The sequence below is a fragment of the Bombina bombina genome, chromosome 5 (genome assembly GCF_027579735.1).
Source record: "Bombina bombina isolate aBomBom1 chromosome 5, aBomBom1.pri, whole genome shotgun sequence".
Lineage (NCBI taxonomy): Eukaryota > Metazoa > Chordata > Amphibia > Anura > Bombinatoridae > Bombina > Bombina bombina.
In genome coordinates, this window is record NC_069503.1 from 527,272,320 (window position 1) to 527,296,656 (window position 24,337).

The window sequence follows — 24,337 nt, forward strand, 5'->3', positions numbered from 1 at the left end:
TGGATTTTATCCTTACTTGTGGAAAACCAATACCATAGCAATACGACACGGATGAAAGGGAGGGATAAGACAGGAACCTAAACGGAAGGCATCACTGCTTGAAGAACCTTTCTCCCAAAGATAGCCTCAGAAGAAGCAAAAGTATCAAATTTGTAAAATTTGGAAAAAGTGTGAAGGGACGACCAAGTCGCAGCCTTACAAATCTGTTCCAAAGATGCATCGTTTTTAAAAGTCCATGTGGAATCCACCGCCATAGTAGAATGAGCCGTAATTCTTTCAGGAGGCTGCTGTCCAGCAGTCTCATATGCCAGGAGGATGATACTTCTCAGCCAAAAAGAAAGAGAGGTAGCCGGTGCTTTCTTACGCCTACGCTTTCCAGAATAAACAATGAATAATGAATATGATTGGCAGAAATCCTTAGTTGCCTGTAAGTAAAACTTTAAGGGACGGACCATGTCCAAGTTATGTAACAGACGCTCCTTCTTAGAAGAAGGATTAGGACACAAGGAAGGAACAACAATTTCCTGATTAATATTCTTATTCGAAGCAACCTTAGGAAGGAACCCAGGATTGGTAAAAACACCTTATCAGAATGAAGTATGAGATAAGGCGAATCACACTGTAATGCTGAAAGCTCAGAAACTCTTCGAGCAGAAGAAATAGCAACCAAAAACAGAACTTCTCAAGATAATAGTTTAATATCTATGGAATGCATAGGTTCAAACGGAACCCCTTGCAGAACTCGAAGAACTAAATTCAAACTCCAGGGAGGAGTAATAGGTCTAAATACAGGCTTAATTCTAGATAGAGCCTGACAAAAAGACTGAACATCTGATACATTTGCCAAACATTTGTGAAACAGAATTGACAAAGCTGAAATGTGTCCCTTTAAGGAACTTGCTGATAAACTTTTCTCCAATCCTTCTTGGAGAAAAGACAAAATCCTAGGAATTCTAACTTTACTCCATGAGTAACCCTTGGATTCACACCAATAAAGATATTTACGCCATATCTTATGATAGATCTTACTAGTGACAGGCTTTCTAGCCTGTATCAAAGTATTGATAACTGAATCAGAGAATCCTCGCTTCGATAAAATCAAGCGTTCAATCTCCACGCAGTCAGTTGCAGAGAAATTAGATTTGGATGTTGGAAAGGACCTTGAATGAGAAGGTCCTGTCTCAATGGAAGTTTCCACGGTGGCAGAGAGGACATGTCCACTAGATCCACATACCAAGTCCTGCGTGGCCACCAGGATCACTGAAGCTCTCTCCTGTTTGATTCGAGCAATCACGCGTGGGAGGAGAGGAAACGGCGGAAACACATAAGCTAGGCTGAACAACCAAAGTACTGCCAAGGCATCTATCAGTTCGGCCTGAGGATCCCTTGACCGGGATCCGTATCTTGGAAGCTTGGCATTCTGACCAGATGCCATCCAATCCAAATCCGGTCTGCCCCATCTGAGAATCAATGAGGCAAATACCTCCGGGTGAAGTTCCCACTCCCCCGGATGAGAAGTCTGTCAACTTAGAAAATCTGCTTCCCAGTTCTCTACCCCTGGGATGTAGATCGCTGACAGATGACAAGAGTGGGCCTCTGCCCAACTGATTATCTTGGATACTTCTATCATCGCTAAGGAACTCCTTGTTCCCCCCTGATGATTGACATATGCCACAGTCGTTATGTTGTCCGACTGGAATCTGATGAATATGGCCGAAGCCAACTGAGGCCACGCCTGAAGCGCATTGAATATTGTTCTCAGTTCCAGAATATTGATAGGAAGTAGAGACTCCACCTGAGTCCAAACACCCTGAGCCTTCAGGGAGTTCCAAACTGCACCCCAGCCCAGAAGGCTGGCATCTGTTGTCACTATCACCCACGAGGGTCTGCGGAAACAAGTCTCCTGGGACAGATGATCTGGCGACAACCACCAAAGAAGAGAGTTTCTGGTCTCTTGATCGAGAATTATCTTTGGAGATAAATCTGCATAATCCCCATTCCACTGACCGAGCATGCACAGTTGCAGTGGTCTGAGATGAAAGCGAGCAAACGGAACAATGTCCATTGCCGCTACCATTAATCCGATTACCTCCATACACTGAGCCACTGATGGCCGAGGAATGGACAGAAGGGCTCGGCAATAATTCAAAATCTTTGATTTTCTGACCTCTGTCAAATACTTTCATGGCTACCGAGTCTATCAGAGTTCCCAAGAAAGAAACCCTTGTCTGTGGAACAAGTGAACTCTTCTCTATGTTCACCTTCCAGCCGTGAGTTCTTCCAACACTGTGTCTGTGTGAGATTTTGTCAGATGATATGTTGACGCCTGAATCAGAATATCGTCCAGATAAGGCGCCACCGCTATCCCTTGCGGTATGAGAACCGCCAAAAGAGACCCTAGAACCTTTGTAAAGATTCTGGGTGCTGTGGCCAACCCGAAAGGAAGAGCCACAAACTGATAATGTTTGTCCAAGAAGGCAAACCTTAGAAACTGATGATGATATTTGTGGATTGGAATATGAAGGTAAGCATCCTTCAAATCCACGGTAGTCATATATTGACCCTCCTGGATCATTGGCAAAATTGTTCGAATTATCTCCATCTTGAATGATGGAACTCTTAGAAATTTGTTTAGACACTTGAGGTCCAAAAATGGGTCTGAACGTTCCCTCTTTTTTGGAGACCACAAAAACGTTTGAGTAAAACCCCTGTCCCTGTTCCAATTTTGGAACAGGACAGATTACTCCCATAGTAAAAAGGTCTTTTACACAGCGTAAGAACGCCTCTCTCTTTATCTGGTTTGCAGATAATTTTGAAAGATGAAATCTCCCTCTTGGGAGAAAATCATTGAATTCCAATTGATAACCGTGGGTCACTATTTCTAGTGCCCAGGAATCCTGAACATCTCATGCCCAAGCTTGAGCAAAGAAAGAAAGTCTGCCCTGTACTAGATCCGGTCCCGGATCGGGGGCCACCCCTTCATGCTGCTTTGTGGAAGAAGAAGAAGCGGGGGGTACTCCTTTAAAGTTCCGAAAGAAACAAAAATTATTCTGTTTACCCCTCATTTTAACCGACCTATCCTGAGGTAGGTATTTCACTGTGTTTTCTGCGCTCCTCTCGCTGTGCAGTGAAGTGAACGGAGCCCGGCACTATGGAGAGTGGGCGGGGGACACACCCCTGTATACAACAATCCAATCAGGTAGGCAGCCTCTTCTTGCGTGACAGCCACACACGCCAAGACAGAACAAAGTACAAAGTGTAGAAAAGGCGCTCTGGGAGAAAGGAAGATGATGCTGAAAGTGCTGTAAAAAGCACTATGCTGTGATGAACAAATAATGTTGATTTCCAGGCAGCAGGTTAAAAAGTAAAGTACAACTTTATTTCAAAAAGTATAAAAAAGGACACTGTTAGAATGTCCTGTACAGAGCCAGCAAATAACTCTATCAATCAGGCAAGTGAGCAGATCCCCATGCAGACATGTTTCGTGCACCAGGTGCACTTGATCACTGCTTACCTGGGGATCAGCTCAAATGCCTCTTTAAAGGCTGAGCTAGATCATGACATCACAATAATTAAATACCTGATTGGTTACCTATTTCCACAGGAAGAGCAAACAAATTTTGCAACATTTTAAACATTTTGCGAGACATATATATAAACTATGAATATGTCCTATATATATTGCCATATGAATACTTTCCTAACTTGCTAAAGGAGACAAATATATCCTGACAAAGGTCTAAGAATTTCCATATTTAAAATGCTATTTCACAAACAGGACATATAGAAAGTGCAAAAGAATATTGTTGTAGCACAGCTTCCATGCAATACATATTCAAACAATATATTAGTGCCACTTCCAAAAGACAGATCAATTTGTAATATATAAATATTAGCATTCAAAAGCAGGACCTTTAATCATGTATTATGTTTAAGTAAAGACATCCAGATCACGTCTGATGTTTAGCCCATCTGGTTCACTAGTTTGTAATCTAAACATCCAAAAAATCTCCTTTTTATTCAACAATGTTTCCCTATTTCCTCCTCTCTTCCATGTTGTAATATGATCAATTGCCTGTATCTTGAGGGAAGAAACATCTGAGTTGTGTTTTGTTTTGAAATGTCTAGATACTGGTGTGTCACTATCTTCATCCTCAACAGACCTTAGATGTTGCAAAAACCTATCTTTTAAGGATCGTTTTGTTTTCCCTGTATATTGAATTTTACAGAGATCACAAGTCAGTAGATAGACGACATGTGTTGTAGCACAATTGATAAAAAATCTAATATCATATTCCATTTGGGTTGTGCTAGAAACAAATTTGTCCCCCTCACATATAAAACTACATGTTTTGCAAACGGGACGTCTACATTTGAAACATCCCTTTTTCTGTTTTAACCAGCATTTGCTCTTGTTGGGTCTCATATCTGAGGGTGACAAGTGGTTGGCCAGAGTTTTTGCTCTCCTAGGGATAAATTCACATCCCGAATCCAAAATTTCTTTAATAATGGGATCAGAGTACAAAATCGGAAGAGATTCCTTGATTATATTACATATTTTAGTGTATTCTACACTATATGTAGTAATAAACTTGATCTTACTCAAATCATCATTATTGCCTCTGTGTCTTTTTGATTTATATTGAAGTAACTGTTCTCTGGGAATCTGATCCACATCTTCTTTTGCTATGGTAAGGATACTATCACTATACCCTCGCTGTCTAAATCTAATTGTGGCCTCACTAGCCTGGCGCTGATATTCACTTTCTTTAGAACAATTCCTTTTGATGCGGATATATTCCCCTTTCGGTATCCCCCTCAGAACATGTCGTGGGTGACAAGATTCAAATTGTAGCAGGGTATTTCCCGCAGTTTCCTTCCTATACATCTTAGTCTGTATATGGCATCCAATTTCCCCACCCTGGACTGTGAGGTCAAGAAAATTCACACTGTTTTGGCTGTGTGTGCCCGTAAATTCAATACCTTGCTGGTTACAATTGAGATATTGACAGAAAAAATCTGCCCTTGTAGCATCACAGTCCAGAATGAAAAACAGATCATCAATATAACGATGATATTGGATTATCTCTCCTTTGTGTTGGAATCAGAGGACATTGGATATACTTGTAATCTATAGGAGCTTAGACCGGCTGAAGACGAGGTGGGTGTTTACGATATACACATAAACTGCAATGTTACTATGCTGAATTTCCAGGAAGTATATACATATCAGCGTTGTTAAATCTTGAGCCTGCATACTCTTTCTTTTATTATTACCGCTATCCACACGATCTTGAGCAAACTAACAAACTTTTTACTGGACTGAGGGGGATACCGAAAGGGGAATATATCCGCATCAAAAGGAATTGTTCTAAAGAAAGTGAATATCAGCGCCAGGCTAGTGAGGCCACAATTAGATTTAGACAGCGAGGGTATAGTGATAGTATCCTTACCATAGCAAAAGAAGATGTGGATCAGATTCCCAGAGAACAGTTACTTCAATATAAATCAAAAAGACACAGAGGCAATAATGATGATTTGAGTAAGATCAAGTTTATTACTACATATAGTGTAGAATACACTAAAATATGTAATATAATCAAGGAATCTCTTCCGATTTTGTACTCTGATCCCATTATTAAAGAAATTTTGGATTCGGGATGTGAATTTATCCCTAGGAGAGCAAAAACTCTGGCCAACCACTTGTCACCCTCAGATATGAGACCCAACAAGAGCAAATGCTGGTTAAAACAGAAAAAGGGATGTTTCAAATGTAGACGTCCCGTTTGCAAAACATGTAGTTTTATATGTGAGGGGGACAAATTTGTTTCTAGCACAACCCAAATGGAATATGATATTAGATTTTTTATCAATTGTGCTACAACACATGTCGTCTATCTACTGACTTGTGATCTCTGTAAAATTCAATATACAGGGAAAACAAAACGATCCTTAAAAGATAGGTTTTTGCAACATCTAAGGTCTGTTGAGGATGAAGATAGTGACACACCAGTATCTAGACATTTCAAAACAAAACACAACTCAGATGTTTCTTCCCTCAAGATACAGGCAATTGATCATATTACAACATGGAAGAGAGGAGGAAATAGGGAAACATTGTTGAATAAAAAGGAGATTTTTTGGATGTTTAGATTACAAACTAGTGAACCAGATGGGCTAAACATCAGACGTGATCTGGATGTCTTTACTTAAACATAATACATGATTAAAGGTCCTGCTTTTGAATGCTAATATTTATATATTACAAATTGATCTGTCTTTTGGAAGTGGCACTAATATATTGTTTGAATATGTATTGCATGGAAGCTGTGCTACAACAATATTCTTTTGCACTTTCTATATGTCCTGTTTGTGAAATAGCATTTTAAATATGGAAATTCTTAGACCTTTGTCAGGATATATTTGTCTCCTTTAGCAAGTTAGGAAAGTATTCATATGGCAATATATATAGGACATATTCAGAGTTTATATATATGTCTCGCAAAATGTTTAAAATGTTGCAAAATTTGTTTGCTCTTCCTGTGGAAATAGGTAACCAATCAGGTATTTAATTATTGTGATGTCATGATCTAGCTCAGCCTTTAAAGAGGCATTTGAGCTGATCCCCAGGTAAGCAGTGATCAAGTGCACCTGGTGCACGAAACATGTCTGCATGGGGATCTGCTCACTTGCCTGATTGATAGAGTTATTTGCTGGCTCTGTACAGGACATTCTAACAGTGTCCTTTTTTATACTTTTTGAAATAAAGTTGTACTTTACTTTTTAACCTGCTGCCTGGAAATCAACATTATTTGTTCATCACAGCATAGTGCTTTTTACAGCACTTTCAGCATCATCTTCCTTTCTCCCAGAGCGCCTTTTCTACACTTTGTACTTTGTTCTGTCTTGGCGTGTGTGGCTGTCACGCAAGAAGAGGCTGCCTACCTGATTGGATTGTTGTATACAGGGGTGTGTCCCCCGCCCACTCTCCATAGTGCCGGGCTCCGTTCACTTCACTGCACAGCGAGAGGAGCGCAGAAAACACAGTGAAATACTCGCGTTTGGAGTTTCTTTCTGCCACACTGTGATATTTGCTGCCGTGCCCGTGATAACACTGAGGTGAGTGACTGCTTTACAAGGGATGTGCCTCTTTATGTGTGTTGGAATCAGAGGACATTGGATATACTTGTAATCTATAGGAGCTTAGACCGGCTGAAGACGAGGTGGGTGTTTACGATATACACATAAACTGCAATGTTACTATGCTGAATTTCCAGGAAGTATATACATATCAGCGTTGTTAAATCTTGAGCCTGCATACTCTTTCTTTTATTATTACCGCTATCCACACGATCTTGAGCAAACTAACAAACTTTTTACTGGACTTTGAACGGACCTAATTTCTTTTTTGACCCCTGCAGCTTTCTTGGGATGACTACAGTTGCAGTTTGTGTTTGACATATCTGTCTAATGGATACTTCTTACTAATCTTTAAAATTCTCTCAGGACTATTTAACACTGTGCATGCTGCTTAACTTAAATATTACGCTAATGGACATTCTCATCATATTGAACTAAATTGTCTAAAGGAGTAATTTTTACAGTACATATTGAAGCAATAATCAATTGGTATAATAGGCATTACTATTAATATGCACTACTCATATTTAAATTGAGATGGTCTGATACAATCCTGTTTATATACCTTTCAAGAACCATTTTTGTGTTAGAGGTATCTGTTTAAAGACGGTTTTCCACTACATAGGTCTATCAACACTGGGAATGCTAGGTTTGAATATAATTGTCTTTATTGACATTTTATAATCATATAAGTTTCTCAAATTTATTAGCATACTGTGTTATATTTGTGTTTGGAATAATTTAGCTTTTTTTTTAAAATAACATAGCACATGAGGTATATACAATTTTGCACAGGTTGATATACACTAATGCTTACAGTTCCTTAAAAATAATTAACACTTTGCTTATGGTTCATTTAATCTTTTTATGGAGGTATATCTAATGCTCTAAATCTTGTAATCAGTGCTGATATCTGTGCTTATGTTTTAACCTAAGGAGACATAACTATACCATATACAATATAGCAGAAATTACATTTCTGGGTACTTGCTTCTATACCTCTTAACATTATACTAAGTTTATGAATTACAGCTAATTTTGTTTATATACTTTTCAAGAACCATCTATGTTTCCTGCTATATCCATATAGGTCTTGAAGAATTTTAGAAAAATATCTTCAGTAGTGTTTATATAATTACATACTGACATTGATTGAGACTTAGATAGGAATAAAAACATATACTCTAAGCAAAATGGAGGAAGCATATGTGTTAAGTGAATTTAAAGATGATGTTACTGAGAACTTTAATGAAATAATACACACATTAGACAGTTTATTCTTTGATATGGATGCACTTAGAAGGAAAGACATCAAATTAGATCTGGATATCAAATCATTTTTACTATATAAACAAGATAACCGCATACCCAGAGGTTTGCGTATTAGGAAATTTCCCTCATTTATAGTAACGGACTTGGATTTCATAGAAAAGTGGAATTCAATTCTGGATACTTGTTCCTTTGCACTGATAGATTTACTATTAGTGCATAAAAGGAAACAAAGAACCACACTTATGACAGAGATTAGAGATACTCAGATCTTATTGAAAAAACATCAGCATGATCCTGATTTCAAGAAATATGACAGACAATTTGAAATTAAAATGAACACATTTAAAAGGGAATTATGGCAATTTAAGTCAAGAAAGATGAGCAGGGATAAAAGAGACTATGACTCCAACCAGGTCTATAGATGGACTCAGGAGGACAACTCTAGAAAAGGATATAAGAGAAATATAAAAAATAGAAACAAACAAAGTAACTGGAAGGGGAATAAGAAGGGCAAAAGTGTAACATTTTCAGACACCGAATATGAGTGTGACTCATCAGATGGTGACAATCCTGAGGCAGGTGAAACTGCATCAGTCTTTCAAGAGAATGATGCAGTATATTATAGTGAAAACCCTACCTCACAGTCAAAAAACGGGCAGGCTCTGGCCACGCAAGAAGTGAGAAAAAAACACACAGAGGTTGTCGGGGTGGCTGCAGAAGAAATAAGGGAGGTACAGAAGAACAACAAAAAAAACAATCAAAACAAGATCACAAAAGGGAACGAAGAAATATGCCTAAGGGATAAGAATGTGGTCAATTTATCTTCTGTACCTTTGACTTCTGCACAGGTTGATCTACTCTCAAAAGGTCTAAATTTTGTGCCTTCTCATCACTTTAATATCTTTGAGACAATCTTGGATATAAATAGATTTGCAAGAAAAATAACGTTGAAAAAACATTTTTTTAGAAAGGATGAGGAGGCACAAAATGAACCGGAAATCAACTTAGAAAGAGCAGAAGTAACTAATGATGTTGCATTAATGTCTAATCTTAACTTTTCAGAATTGAATACGCTGAGAGATCTAGACCAATTATTAAATGAGGGAGAGGCAGATAAGAGTGAGTGCCTTCAAGAAAGTAATGTCTCTACAAAACACATTAAGAATAAAAGTACCTTTTATCCTTTCAAAACTCGTTCAAAAGTAATTGACATTTTTCAAAAAACAGTGGAATTTAAATTACGCAACTTAGAGAAATCAGTGACAGAAACAGATAAAAATAAAAAGCACACTAACTTGACTTATAAGGAAAAAATGGCCTTGAAAGAACTGTCTGAAAATGAAAACATCATAATCAGACAGTCTGACAAGGGCGGTAATGTAGTCGTTCTGAATAGAATCGACTACATTACAGAGGCTAAGAGACAGCTTAATCAAAGGGATGTATATATAAAACTCAAGGAAAATCCTACCAATAAATTTCAAAAAGAGATTGCGGATATTGTCAGTTATGCACGTAAAAACAACATTATCACACAATCTGTTGAGGAAAAGTTGATAGTGTCACATCCGGTGACACCAATTTTTCATCAGTTGCCCAAACTTCATAAGGATCCCCTGTCCCCGCCAGGAAGACCTATTATAGCGGGTATAGGGTCTCTAAATGAAGCTCTCTCAGAACTCGTTGACACATTTTTGCAGCCGTTGGTATGCCAATTGCCTAGTTACATACAAGATACTACATCTTTTATAAATAAAATCTCTAAAGTTAAATGGGAAACCAATTATAGACTTATGGTTGTGGATGTTACTTCACTGTATACATCTATAGAGCATGGCAAAGGCCTTCAAGCTATAGAATATTTCATTAACACTATGTGTGATTTTGAAGAGGCTACCAAGATATTTCTGATGAGAGCAATTGAATATCTGTTGTCACATAATTATTTTATGTTTCAAACAGAGTACTATCTCCAGAGACGTGGGACAGCGATGGGGGCAAAGTTTGCCCCATCCTATGCCAACCTATTTATGGGCTGGTGGGAGCTGTCCCACGTCTTTGGAGATAACAACCCATTTAAAGGAGAGATAATCCAATATCATCGTTATATTGATGATCTGTTTTTCATTCTGGACTGTGATGCTACAAGGGCAGATTTTTTCTGTCAATATCTCAATTGTAACCAGCAAGGTATTGAATTTACGGGCACACACAGCCAAAACAGTGTGAATTTTCTTGACCTCACAGTCCAGGGTGGGGAAATTGGATGCCATATACAGACTAAGATGTATAGGAAGGAAACTGCGGGAAATACCCTGCTACAATTTGAATCTTGTCACCCACGACATGTTCTGAGGGGGATACCGAAAGGGGAATATATCCGCATCAAAAGGAATTGTTCTAAAGAAAGTGAATATCAGCGCCAGGCTAGTGAGGCCACAATTAGATTTAGACAGCGAGGGTATAGTGATAGTATCCTTACCATAGCAAAAGAAGATGTGGATCAGATTCCCAGAGAACAGTTACTTCAATATAAATCAAAAAGACACAGAGGCAATAATGATGATTTGAGTAAGATCAAGTTTATTACTACATATAGTGTAGAATACACTAAAATATGTAATATAATCAAGGAATCTCTTCCGATTTTGTACTCTGATCCCATTATTAAAGAAATTTTGGATTCGGGATGTGAATTTATCCCTAGGAGAGCAAAAACTCTGGCCAACCACTTGTCACCCTCAGATATGAGACCCAACAAGAGCAAATGCTGGTTAAAACAGAAAAAGGGATGTTTCAAATGTAGACGTCCCGTTTGCAAAACATGTAGTTTTATATGTGAGGGGGACAAATTTGTTTCTAGCACAACCCAAATGGAATATGATATTAGATTTTTTATCAATTGTGCTACAACACATGTCGTCTATCTACTGACTTGTGATCTCTGTAAAATTCAATATACAGGGAAAACAAAACGATCCTTAAAAGATAGGTTTTTGCAACATCTAAGGTCTGTTGAGGATGAAGATAGTGACACACCAGTATCTAGACATTTCAAAACAAAACACAACTCAGATGTTTCTTCCCTCAAGATACAGGCAATTGATCATATTACAACATGGAAGAGAGGAGGAAATAGGGAAACATTGTTGAATAAAAAGGAGATTTTTTGGATGTTTAGATTACAAACTAGTGAACCAGATGGGCTAAACATCAGACGTGATCTGGATGTCTTTACTTAAACATAATACATGATTAAAGGTCCTGCTTTTGAATGCTAATATTTATATATTACAAATTGATCTGTCTTTTGGAAGTGGCACTAATATATTGTTTGAATATGTATTGCATGGAAGCTGTGCTACAACAATATTCTTTTGCACTTTCTATATGTCCTGTTTGTGAAATAGCATTTTAAATATGGAAATTCTTAGACCTTTGTCAGGATATATTTGTCTCCTTTAGCAAGTTAGGAAAGTATTCATATGGCAATATATATAGGACATATTCATAGTTTATATATATGTCTCGCAAAATGTTTAAAATGTTGCAAAATTTGTTTGCTCTTCCTGTGGAAATAGGTAACCAATCAGGTATTTAATTATTGTGATGTCATGATCTAGCTCAGCCTTTAAAGAGGCATTTGAGCTGATCCCCAGGTAAGCAGTGATCAAGTGCACCTGGTGCACGAAACATGTCTGCATGGGGATCTGCTCACTTGCCTGATTGATAGAGTTATTTGCTGGCTCTGTACAGGACATTCTAACAGTGTCCTTTTTTATACTTTTTGAAATAAAGTTGTACTTTACTTTTTAACCTGCTGCCTGGAAATCAACATTATTTGTTCATCACAGCATAGTGCTTTTTACAGCACTTTCAGCATCATCTTCCTTTCTCCCAGAGCGCCTTTTCTACACTTTGTACTTTATCCTGAGGTAGGGCATGGCCCTTACCTCCTGTAATATCAGAAATGAACTCCTTCAATTCTGGCCCAAAAAGGGTCTTACCTTTAAAGGGAATAGCTAAAAGCTTATGTTTTAATGACACATCAGCAGACCAAGATTTGAGCCACAATGCTCTACATGCTAAAATAGCAAATCCTGCATTTTTTGCAGCTAATTTAGCAAATCAGTAATAAAAGAACTAGCTAGCTTAAGAGACTTAATTCTATCTAGAATGTCATCTAATGGAGTCTCAACCTTAAGAGACTCTTCTAGAGCCTCAAACCAAACAGCTGCTGCAGTAGTTACTGGAACAATGCAAGCCGTAGGTTGTAAAAGAAATCCCTGATTAACAAATAATTTCTTTAGTAGACCCTCTTCCATAGGATCCTTGAAAGCACAACTATCCTCAATGGGTGTAGTAGTACGCTTAGCTAGGGAAGATATAGCTCCCTCTACCTTAGGGACCGTTTGGCATGAGTCCCGAATGGTATCTGATATAGGAAACATTTTCTTAAAATTAGGAGAGGGAGAAAACGGTATACCTGGTCTATCCCATTCCTTACTAATAATTTCCGAAATTCTCTTAGGAACCGGAAAAACATCAGTGTAAGTAGGAACTTCTAAATATTTATCCATTTTACACAATTTCTCTGGAGGAATCACAATAGGATCAAAATCATCCAGAGTCGCTAAAACCTCCCTAAGCAACAGGCGGAGGTGTTCAAGCTTAAATTTAAATGACATAGCATCCAAATCTGTCGGAGGCAAAACATTCCCTGAATCAGAAATTTCGTCCTCAGACAGTAATTCCCTGATCCCCCAACTCAGAGCACTGTGAGGGAACATCGGAAATAGCTAATAAAGCATCAGAGGATTCAGTATTTACATTAATACTTGACCTACTGCGTTTACCCTGCAACACTGGTAATTTAGACAATACCTCTGTAAGGGTAGTTGACATAACTGCAGCCATCTCCTGAAGAGTAAAGGAATTAGACGCACTAGAAGTACTAGGCATCGCTTGTGTGGGCATAAAAGGTTGTGACACTTGGGGAGAATTGGATGGCATATCCTGATTCTCTTCAGACTGAGAATCATCCCTAGGCACACTTACTTTATTTAAAATATGCTTTTTACATTGTAAAGCCCTTTCAGTACAAAAGTTACACAATGTTAGAGGGGGTTGCACAATAGCTTCTAAACACATAGAACAATGAGAAACCTTAATGTCAGACATGTTGAACAGACTAGTAATACCACAAGTCGTTTAAACACTTATTTATAGCATAAAATAAACATCAGAAAAAACGTGTACTGTGCCTTTAAGAAAAGAAAAAATGAACAATTTTCCCAAAATGCACAAAAAACGTTAAATTATTCCCAAATTTAACTTAATATCGTTGGTTAATCCAAAAATTACTGCACCCAGAAGCAAGGGCAGAAATAAGGCTTTATAAGTACTTATATCAACATCTAGTCAAAAGATAGATAAAAATACACTCCTACCTGCCCCCAGGGTACTTCGAATCAAGTTTCCAACCCTTCAGACCAGCTACACAGTCCAGGAGCCACCGAGCTACTGTTTGCTGCTGCTAAGCCTGAAGAAATTGCGCCAAAATAGGCTCTACCCCTTAAGGTCAAAAGTCAGAGTAGGCCCAAACAACACCGCATGGAAATGCAGTTTTGCACTAAAGTAAAAATACACACACAATATAACCCTCAAGCATAAAACCAATAAGTTTTAAGTGCCAAAAATAAAAAACATAAAACATCGTTTTTAATATTGTCTCCCATGTCACATATTGCCCAAATATCAACTAATGATAAATATAAAATAGGGACTCCAGTAACACCCCTCTTATTAAAATAGGTTTTACTGCTTACCCCATTCCCATACAGGGAAATAATGCCAGCCAGTTCTGATGCACATACCTTAACGCTGCTTGTAGCATGAAACCGGTCTCCACACTGAAGATGTCTCATGGTTACCTTCAGAAGTCTTGTGGGAACCAGCGTGGATCTTAGTTACAAATGCTAAGATCATCAAACCTCAGGGCAGAAATCTTCTTCCATATCCCCCTGAGGAAAATAGTACAACCGGTACCATTAAAAATAAAAAACTTCTTGATTGAAGAAACTAAAACTAACACCTCACTTTACCATGTCTTCCTAGTATAACACAGGCAAAGAGAATGACTGGGGGTGGAGGGGAAGGGGAGGGGCTATATATACAGCTCTGCTGTGGTGCTCTTTTCCACTTAGCCTGTTAGCAGGAGGTTAATATCCCACAAGTAAGGATGAAATCCATGGACTCGTCATATCTTTGTAAAAGAAACATTATTAAAAAGCACAGGAAGTTTACAGTTACACCATCAATTAACCAAAACCTTTTAAATGTTGCTTTTATTTTGTCCTGCCACACAACACCTGCAATGGTGTGTGTCTTACTATCCCCCCCCCCCAGAAATGCCAAGTCTGTCCCGAACATAGAAGGAGGGTATTGAGTAATGAGTGCCTATAATCCTTAAAAGTGAATGATCAACAAAAAACTACAGGGGGTATTGGAAATAAGGAACTCCATATAAGTAAGTCGACTAGGGTAGGTGATCAGTTTTCCACGTTGACCCTCATTTAAAGGAAGGTGAATTTTCTACACTTGTGGGAGAACTTTAAAAATAAAAAAAATAAAACCAAGCGATTGCTACTGGTGTGGATTATAAAAAGAAACTGTTTCACGGAAACTTTCCAAATTCAGTGAAAGAAGTAGATCAATGTTTTCTGCTGGACAGAATACACTTCACTTGAGAAATAAAGCATGCTTCAAATTATCCAGGTATGAGTTTTAAACGTAGCCAACTATTAAACACAAGAAATAATTATTAGATTCTGCAGTGTCTGCTAGCTTTCAAAGAAGCATATCTGGATTTTGTCATATAAAACAAAATCTGCTAGATTAAAAAAAAAATAAAGCTTTCAAGGACTCAAGATATGTTATCTACACCTTTTTAAAATATGTTCTGTGTGAAATAATTGTTACAAAATGAATGATTTGCCAAATCTGAATCAAATAAAAAAGGGGCCAATTATTCACAAAAAAAAAAGAAAAGGCTATGCAACACAATTAAAGTTGAATTAAACTGTAATACATTTTAAAATAGTTTCTTCTGCACCCAATACACTTTTTTTTTAAAGTAACTAATAAAAACACTGAAGCTGAATTATAGGATGTAGATATAATTGTTATATTACAGTGTTTTCCACAGAAAAAGTTGTCCACTGGGTGGCGCTATAAAGAAAACCGAGTAGCTGCAGTGCAATACTTTGTAATATTATCACATTTTCTGCTATCCAAAGCACAACTTAATTGCATAATTTAAAGGGACAGTAAACCTAAAAAATAATGTTAAATAATTCTGCACATAGTGCAGAATTATATAACATTATATAAGTGTTATCTTTATAAAACCTTATATTTCCTTTGAATTTTTTAAAAATATGTCAGTTTTTCAGACCCGCTCTCTGTGCTCTTCTGAGCGGGTCTGTTTTTATTACACAGCGCATCGAGCCAGCTGTATATTCACAGCCCGGCCCGACCGCACAATAACACTAAGTGCAGCTCGCTCCAGCTGTCAGACAGAGCAGGAGCGAGCTGTACTTAGTGTTATGGCGCGGTCGGGCCGGGCTGTGACTATACAGCTGGCCCGATGCGCTGTGTAATAAAAACAGACCCGCTCAGAAGAGCACAGAGAGCGGGTCTGAAAAACAGACATATTTTAAAAAAATTCAAAGGAAATATAAGGTTTTATAACGATAACACTAATATAACATTATATTATAGGTTTACTGAAACTTTAACATAGATTTATTTAATGATAATTTGTGCAATAAACATTGGGGGAAACAGTAAAATTAGCTCATTTTATTAATATTGGCTTCAATTTTAATCAGGTGGTCAGTAAAATAAGCTGGTTGGTGTACCCATTAAAAAGGTCCCGGGGAGAAAACTGCCTTACATATTTTACTATTAATAAGTTATGTAGGATTGGGGGTGAATAATTTGGAAATTTTCATGTTTTTTTTTTTTGTTTGTTTTGTTATACAATGTATTGGAAACTTAGCACAAAAAAATTACTCCCAAAGTTTTTATGTATTTAAATTGTCTACATTTTTTTGTTTAATAGTAAACAATGTATGTAGCTTGACTCCCACTTACGTATTATATATGCCACAGTACCCTAGTTGTAGTTACAGATATGCGTCTGCATCATACTGTAAACTGGAGGGCAGTGAATGCCTGCAGCCGTGTTCTGTCATTTGTATATATGTTTAAGTAGAGGTTAAACACTATGCATAAGCCACACATTGCACATGCACTACACAAACACCATAAAGACACACAAAACTGCACACATGGTACACAAACACTATATACCACACACAAAGTACACCCACAACATAGAAACACTATACACACTACTCACTCATCACACAAACACTACACTATGCACACACTGACAGCTCATGCTCATCACGCAAGCACACACGTAATGAAAAAGTAGAAAATTAAAATGTTAATACTAGTGTTAAAGATCCCAAATTAAATAGAAATTCTAATTAAACTCCCTCACCCTACAAAACCTAATCACCTTGTACATAATTTACGTAAACGATTACAGCACAATATAAATGAGAACAATGGGGAAGATCACTTTTATTGTCTATGCACAATTTAGCATGCCACACCACAAATAGGAAATTCCTAAAACAAAAACACTTAATAGGAAATTGCTAAAGCAAAAAGACTTAAGAAAATTAAAAAAATATATATATATTTTCTATATATGTCTGTCCATATTATGTGGTATAGAGCCTGAAGCTATGATTAATGTAACTACATATCTTTGAAGGACAAATGATAAAACTTACCTCTATACGGAGTGCCCATAGGAGTTACAAACACACTTTGTGTATACCGGTTCAGTTGGTCTTCTAAGGTATTAATCTTTATTAACAAAAAAAAAATAAAAAACGGAAAAAAATATGCTGGGAACATATTTAAACAATACATATAAAATTTATTTTTATTCTTTGTTTTTTGTGGGTCACGGCATGCATATAAACTTTAATTGACAGAACTTATTTACTGTATTTAAATATGTACAATTTTTTAACCCCTGGTGCAACTAATTGTTAAAATTTAATAGAACGAGAACTGCTGATCAAACAAGATAATTTAAATGTTATTACAATCTTCAAGTGCCATAAAACACGTTGAGATCTGTGCATATTCTAAAAGGGATAATTAAGTAAAAATAGTTTGCATAAAAAAACTGTTTAAAAATTGCTGGTAAGTATTTTAAAATAATTTTCAAAAATAAGTTACATAGCTATGCTGTCTGGAATAGTCTGATCCACCCCCCTTATCAGTGTTTAGCATCAGAAACACAGGCATTGTATTTTAACTGAGTTCACAGCAACTTATTTGCTTCTAGGTATGCTCCAGCAGATGAGTGTTAAAGTCTTGTATTCTACCAAAGCAAAGGTGAAGATAGATACAGCCATAAAAGGAATTGTGTGGGGGGAGTTAGAGCTGTACAATTCAGAAATTTAAAAGAAAGGGTTAATGGTGAGGCACTGCAGTATAAGTTTGCAGGTAAAATAATTAAAGCACATATTATATTTTGTCTCTATCCCAACTTGTCCCTTTAACAATGATGATGGGTACTATTGCTTAAATCTAAAAATCGTATTAATACTTTGTAGGTTAAACATAAACATTGATACCATATAAATATGCATAAAGATTGGTATCTGGTAGTAACAGAATTCAGAATGGAATGCAATATTATATCATATTTCAACTACAGAAGCTGATGAATGACAAAATATACATGTTTAAAAATCTCTCACCTTCTCTTTAAGCTCCTGTTCATTCAATATGGCACCATTTAGTTGTGTCGTTTTCTTCGCTAGCTGTGTCTGAATAGAGAAAAAACATAATTTATGTAAGAACTTACCTGATAAATTCATTTCTTTCATATTAGCAAGAGTCCATGAGCTAGTGACGTATGGGATATACATTCCTACCAGGAGGGGCAAAGTTTCCCAAACCTCAAAATGCCTATAAATACACCCCTCACCACACCCACAATTCAGTTTAACGAATAGCCAAGAAGTGGGGTGATAAAAAAGTGCGAAAGCATATAAAATAAGGAATTGGAAAAATTGTGCTTTATACAAAATCATAACCACCACAAAAAAGGGCGGGCCTCATGGACTCTTGCTAATATGAAAGAAATGAATTTATCAGGTAAGTTCTTACATAATTATGTTTTCTTTCATGTAATTAGCAAGAGTCCATGAGCTAGTGACGTATGGGATAATGACTACCCAAGATGTGGATCTTTCCACACAAGAGTCACTAGAGAGGGAGGGATAAAATAAAGACAGCCAATTCCTGCTGAAAATAATCCACACCCAAAATAAAGTTTAACGAAAAACATAAGCAGAAGATTCAAACTGAAACCGCTGCCTGAAGTACTTTTCTACCAAAAACTGCTTCAGAAGAAGAAAATACATCAAAATGGTAGAATTTAGTAAAAGTATGCAAAGAGGACCAAGTTGCTGCTTTGCAGATCTGGTCAACCGAAGCTTCATTCCTAAACGCCCAGGAAGTAGAAACTGACCTAGTAGAATGAGCTGTAATTCTCTGAGGCGGAGTTTTACCCGACTCAACATAGGCAAGATGAATTAAAGATTTCAACCAAGATGCCAAAGAAATGGCAGAAGCTTTCTGGCCTTTTCTAGAACCGGAAAAGATAACAAATAGACTAGAAGTCTTACGAAAAGATTTCGTAGCTTCAACATAATATTTCAAAGCTCTAACAACATCCAAAGAATGCAACGATTTCTCCTTAGAATTCTTAGGATTAGGACATAATGAAGGAACCACAATTTCTCTACTAATGTTGTTGGAATTCACAACTTTAGGTAAAAATTCAAAAGAAGTTCGCAACACCGCCTTATCCTGATGAAAAATCAGAAAAGGAGACTCACAAGAAAGAGCAGATAATTCAGAAACTCTTCTGGCAGAAGAGATGGCCAAAAGGAACAAAACTTTCCAAGAAAGTAAGTTAATGTCCAATGAATGCATAGGTTCAAACGGAGGAGCTTGAAGAGCTCCCAGAACCAAATTCAAACTCCAAGGAGGAGAAATTGACTTAATGACAGGTTTTATACGAACCAAAGCTTGTACAAAACAATGAATATCAGGAAGAATAGCAATCTTTCTGTGAAAAAGAACAGAAAGAGCAGAGATTTGTCCTTTCAAAGAACTTGCGGACAAACCCTTATCTAAACCATCCTGAAGAAACTGTAAAATTCTCGGTATTCTAAAAGAATGCCAGGAAAAATGATGAGAAAGACACCAAGAAATATAAGTCTTCCAGACTCTATAATATATCTCTCGAGATACAGAATTACGAGCCTGTAACATAGTATTAATCACAGAGTCAGAGAAACCTCTTTGACCAAGAATTAAGCGTTCAATCTCCATACCTTTTAAATTTAAGGATTTCAGATCCTGATGGAAAAAGGGACCTTGTGACAGAAGGTCTGGTCTTAACGGAAGAGTCCACGGTTGGCAAGAGGCCATCCGGACAAGATCCGCATACCAAAACCTGTGAGGCCATGCCGGAGCAACCAGCAGAACAAACGAGCATTCCTTCAGAATCTTGGAGATTACTCTTGGAAGAAGAACTAGAGGCGGAAAGATATAGGCAGGATGATACTTCCAAGGAAGTGATAATGCATCCACTGCCTCCGCCTGAGGATCCCGGGATCTGGACAGATACCTGGGAAGTTTCTTGTTTAGATGGGACGCCATCAGATCTATTTCTGGAAGTTCCCACATTTGAACAATCTGAAGAAATACCTCTGGGTGAAGAGACCATTCGCCCGGATGCAATGTTTGGCGACTGAGATAATCCGCTTCCCAATTGTCTACACCTGGGATATGAACCGCAGAGATTAGACAGGAGCTGGATTCCGCCCAAACCGAAATTCGAGATACTTCTTTCATAGCCAGAGGACTGTGAGTCCCTCCTTGATGATTGATGTATGCCACAGTTGTGACATTGTCTGTCTGAAAACAAATGAACGATTCTCTCTTCAGAAGAGGCCAAAACTGAAGAGCTCTGAAAATTGCACGGAGTTCCAAAATATTGATCGGTAATCTCACCTCCTGAGATTCCCAAACTCCTTGTGCCGTCAGAGATCCCCACACAGCTCCCCAACCTGTGAGACTTGCATCTGTTGAAATTACAGTCCAAGTCGGAAGCACAAAAGAAGCCCCCTGAATTAAACGATGGTGATCTGTCCACCATGTTAGAGAGTGTCGAACAATCGGTTTTAAAGATATTAATTGAGATATCTTCGTGTAATCCTTGCACCATTGCTTCAGCATACAGAGCTGAAGAGGTCGCATGTGAAAACGAGCAAAGGGGATCGCGTCCGATGCAGCAGTCATAAGACCTAGAATTTCCATGCATAAGGCTACCGAAGGGAATGATTGTGACTGAAGGTTTCGACAAGCTGCAATCAACTTTAGACGTCTCTTGTCTGTTAAAGACAGAGTCATGGACACTGAATCCATCTGGAAACCCAGAAAGGTTACCCTTGTCTGAGGAATCAAAGAACTTTTTGGTAAATTGATCCTCCAACCATGATCTTGAAGAAACAACACAAGTCGATTCGTATGAGATTCTGCTAAATGTAAAGACTGAGCAAGTACCAAGATATCGTCCAAATAAGGAAATACCACAATACCCTGTTCTCTGATTACAGACAGCAGGGCACCGAGAACCTTTGTAAAAATTCTTGGAGCTGTAGCTAGGCCAAACGGCAGAGCCACAAACTGGTAATGCTTGTCCAGAAACGAGAATCTCAGGAACTGATAATGATCTGGATGAATCGGAATATGCAGATATGCATCCTGTAAATCTATTGTGGACATATAATTCCCTTGCTGAACAAAAGGTAAGATAGTCCTTACAGTTACCATCTTGAATGTTGGTATCCTTACATAATGATTCAATATTTTTAGATCCAGAACTGGTCTGAAAGAATTCTCCTTCTTTGGTACAATGAAGAGATTTGAATAAAACCCCATCCCCTGTTCCGGAACTGGAACTGGCATAATTACTCCAGTCAACTCTAGATCTGAAACACATTTCAGAAATGCTTGAGCTTTTACTGGATTTACTGGGACACGGGAAAGAAAAAATCTCTTTGCAGGAGGTCTCAACTTGAAACCAATTCTGTACCCTTCTGAAACAATGCTCTGAATCCAAAGATTGTGAACAGAATTGATCCAAATTTCCTTGAAAAAACGTAACCTGCCCCCTACCAGCTGAGCTGGAATGAGGGCCGCACCTTCATGTGGACTTAGAAGCAGGCTTTGCCTTTCTAGCTGGCTTGGATTTATTCTAGACTGGAGATGGTCTCCAAACTGAAACTGCTCCTGAGGATGAAGGATCAGGCTTTTGTTCTTTGTTGAAACGAAAGGAACGAAAACGATTATTAGCCCTGTTTTTACCTTTAGATTTTTTATCCTGTGGTAAAAAAGTTCCTTTCCCACCAGTAACAGTTGAAATAATGGAATCCAACTGAGAACCAAATAATTTGTTACCCTGGAAAGAAATGGAAAGTAAAGTTGATTTAGAAGCCATATCAGCATTCCAAGTTTTAAGCCATAAAGCTCTTCTAGCTAAAATAGCTAGAGACATAAACCTGACATCAACTCTGATAATATCAAAAATGGCATCACAGATAAAATTATTAGCATGCTGAAGAAGAAGAATAATATCATGAGAATCACGATGTGTTACTTGTTGCGCTAAAGTTTCCAACCAAAAAGTTGAAGCTGCAGCAACATCAGCCAAAGATATAGCAGGTCTAAGAAGATTACCTGAACACAGATAAGCTTTTCTTAGAAAGGATTCAATTTTCCTATCTAGAGGATCCTTAAACGAAGTACCATCTGACGTAGGAATAGTACGTAGCAAGGTAGAAATAGCCCCATCAACTTTAGGGATCTTGTCCCAAAATTCTAATCTGTCAGACGGCACAGGATATAATTGCTTAAAACGTTTAGAAGGAGTAAATGAATTACCCAAATTATCCCATTCTTTGGAAATTACTGCAGAAATAGCATTAGGAACAGGAAAAACTTCTGGAATAACCACAGGAGCTTTAAATACCTTATCTAAACGTTTAGAATTAGTATCAAGAGGACCAGAATCCTCTATTTCTAAAGCAATTAGTACTTCTTTAAGTAAAGAACGAATAAATTCCATTTTAAATAAATATGAAGATTTATCAGCATCAACCTCTGAGACAGAATCCTCTGAACCAGAGGAATCATCAGAATCAGAATGACGATGTTCATTTAAAAATTCATCTGTAGGGAGAGAAGTTTTAAAAGATTTTTTACGTTTACTAGAAGGAGAAATAACAGACATAGCCTTCTTTATGGATTCAGAAACAAAATCTCTTATATTATCAGGAACATTCTGCACCTTAGATGTTGAAGGAACTGCAACAGGCAATGGTACTTTACTAAAGGAAATATTATCTGCTTTAACAAGTTTGTCATGACAATCAATACAAACAACAGCTGGAGGAATAGCTACCAAAAGTTTACAGCAGATACACTTAGCTTTGGTAGATTCAGCACTTGACAGCGATTTTCCTGTAGTATCTTCTGACTCAGATGCAACGTGAGACATCTTGCAATATGTAAGAGAAAAAACAACATATATATAAAGCAAAATTGATCAAATTCCTTAAATGACAGTTTCAGGAATGGGAAAAAATGCCAAAGAACAAGCTTCTAGCAACCAGAAGCAATAAAAAATGAGACTTAAATAATGTGGAGACAAAAGCGACGCCCATATTTTTTCGCGCCAAATAAGACGCCCACATTATTTGGCGCCTAAATGCTTTTTGGCGCCAAAAATGACGCCACATCCGGAACGCCGACATTTTTGGCGCAAAATAACGTCAAAAAATGACGCAACTTCCGGCGACACGTATGACGCCGGAAACGAAATAGAATTTTTTGCGCCAAAAAAGTCCGCGCCAAGAATGACGCAATAAACTGAAGCATTTTCAGCCCCCGCGAGCCTAACAGCCCACAGGGAAAAAGTCAAATTTTAAGGTAAGAAAAATGTTAAATTAAAATGCATTATCCCAAATATGAAACTGTCTGAAAATAAGGAAAGTTGAACATTCTGAGTCAAGGCAAATAAATGTTTGAATACATATATTTAGAACTTTATAAACAAAGTGCCCAACCATAGCTTGGAGTGTCACAGAAAATAAGACTTACTTACCCCAGGACACTCATCTACATATAGCAGATAGCCAAACCAGTACTGAAACGAGAATCAGCAGAGGTAATGGTATATATAAGAGTATATCGTCGATCTGAAAAGGGAGGTAAGAGATGAATCTCTACGACCGATAACAGAGAACCTATGAAATAGACCCCGTAGAAGGAGATCACTGCATTCAAATAGGCAATACTCTCCTCACATCCCTCTGACATTCACTGCACGCTGAGAGGAAAACCGGGCTCCAACTTGCTGCGGAGCGCATATCAACGTAGAATCTAGCACAAACTTACTTCACCACCTCCATCGGAGGCAAAGTTTGTAAAACTGAATTGTGGGTGTGGTGAGGGGTGTATTTATAGGCATTTTGAGGTTTGGGAAACTTTGCCCCTCCTGGTAGGAATGTATATCCCATACGTCACTAGCTCATGGACTCTTGCTAATTACATGAAAGAAAACACAATATGTAAATATTAAAGCATTCAATTAAATAAAACCAACTGTCAGTGACTTCAACATGAGCACAATAACAGTGTTAACCTTTTATATTATTCCATATTGTCTTAATGAAAGAGACAGTGTACACCA

General features: G+C 37.7%; 1 protein-coding gene across 3 annotated transcripts in view; it reads right to left on the reverse strand.

Moving 5' to 3' along the window:
* The window catches only part of GOLGA4 (golgin A4), a 319,091-nt gene that overhangs the window by 45,863 nt on the left and 248,891 nt on the right, over positions 1-24,337 (reverse strand). For all 3 annotated transcript variants that reach the window (XM_053714445.1, XM_053714446.1, XM_053714444.1), the window contains 2 exons: positions 18,267-18,335; positions 17,283-17,358 (listed from right to left, as the gene is read on the reverse strand). In XM_053714445.1, coding sequence (XP_053570420.1) covers positions 17,283-17,358; positions 18,267-18,335 — 145 coding nt within the window. The remainder of the gene's footprint in view (positions 1-17,282; positions 17,359-18,266; positions 18,336-24,337) is intronic.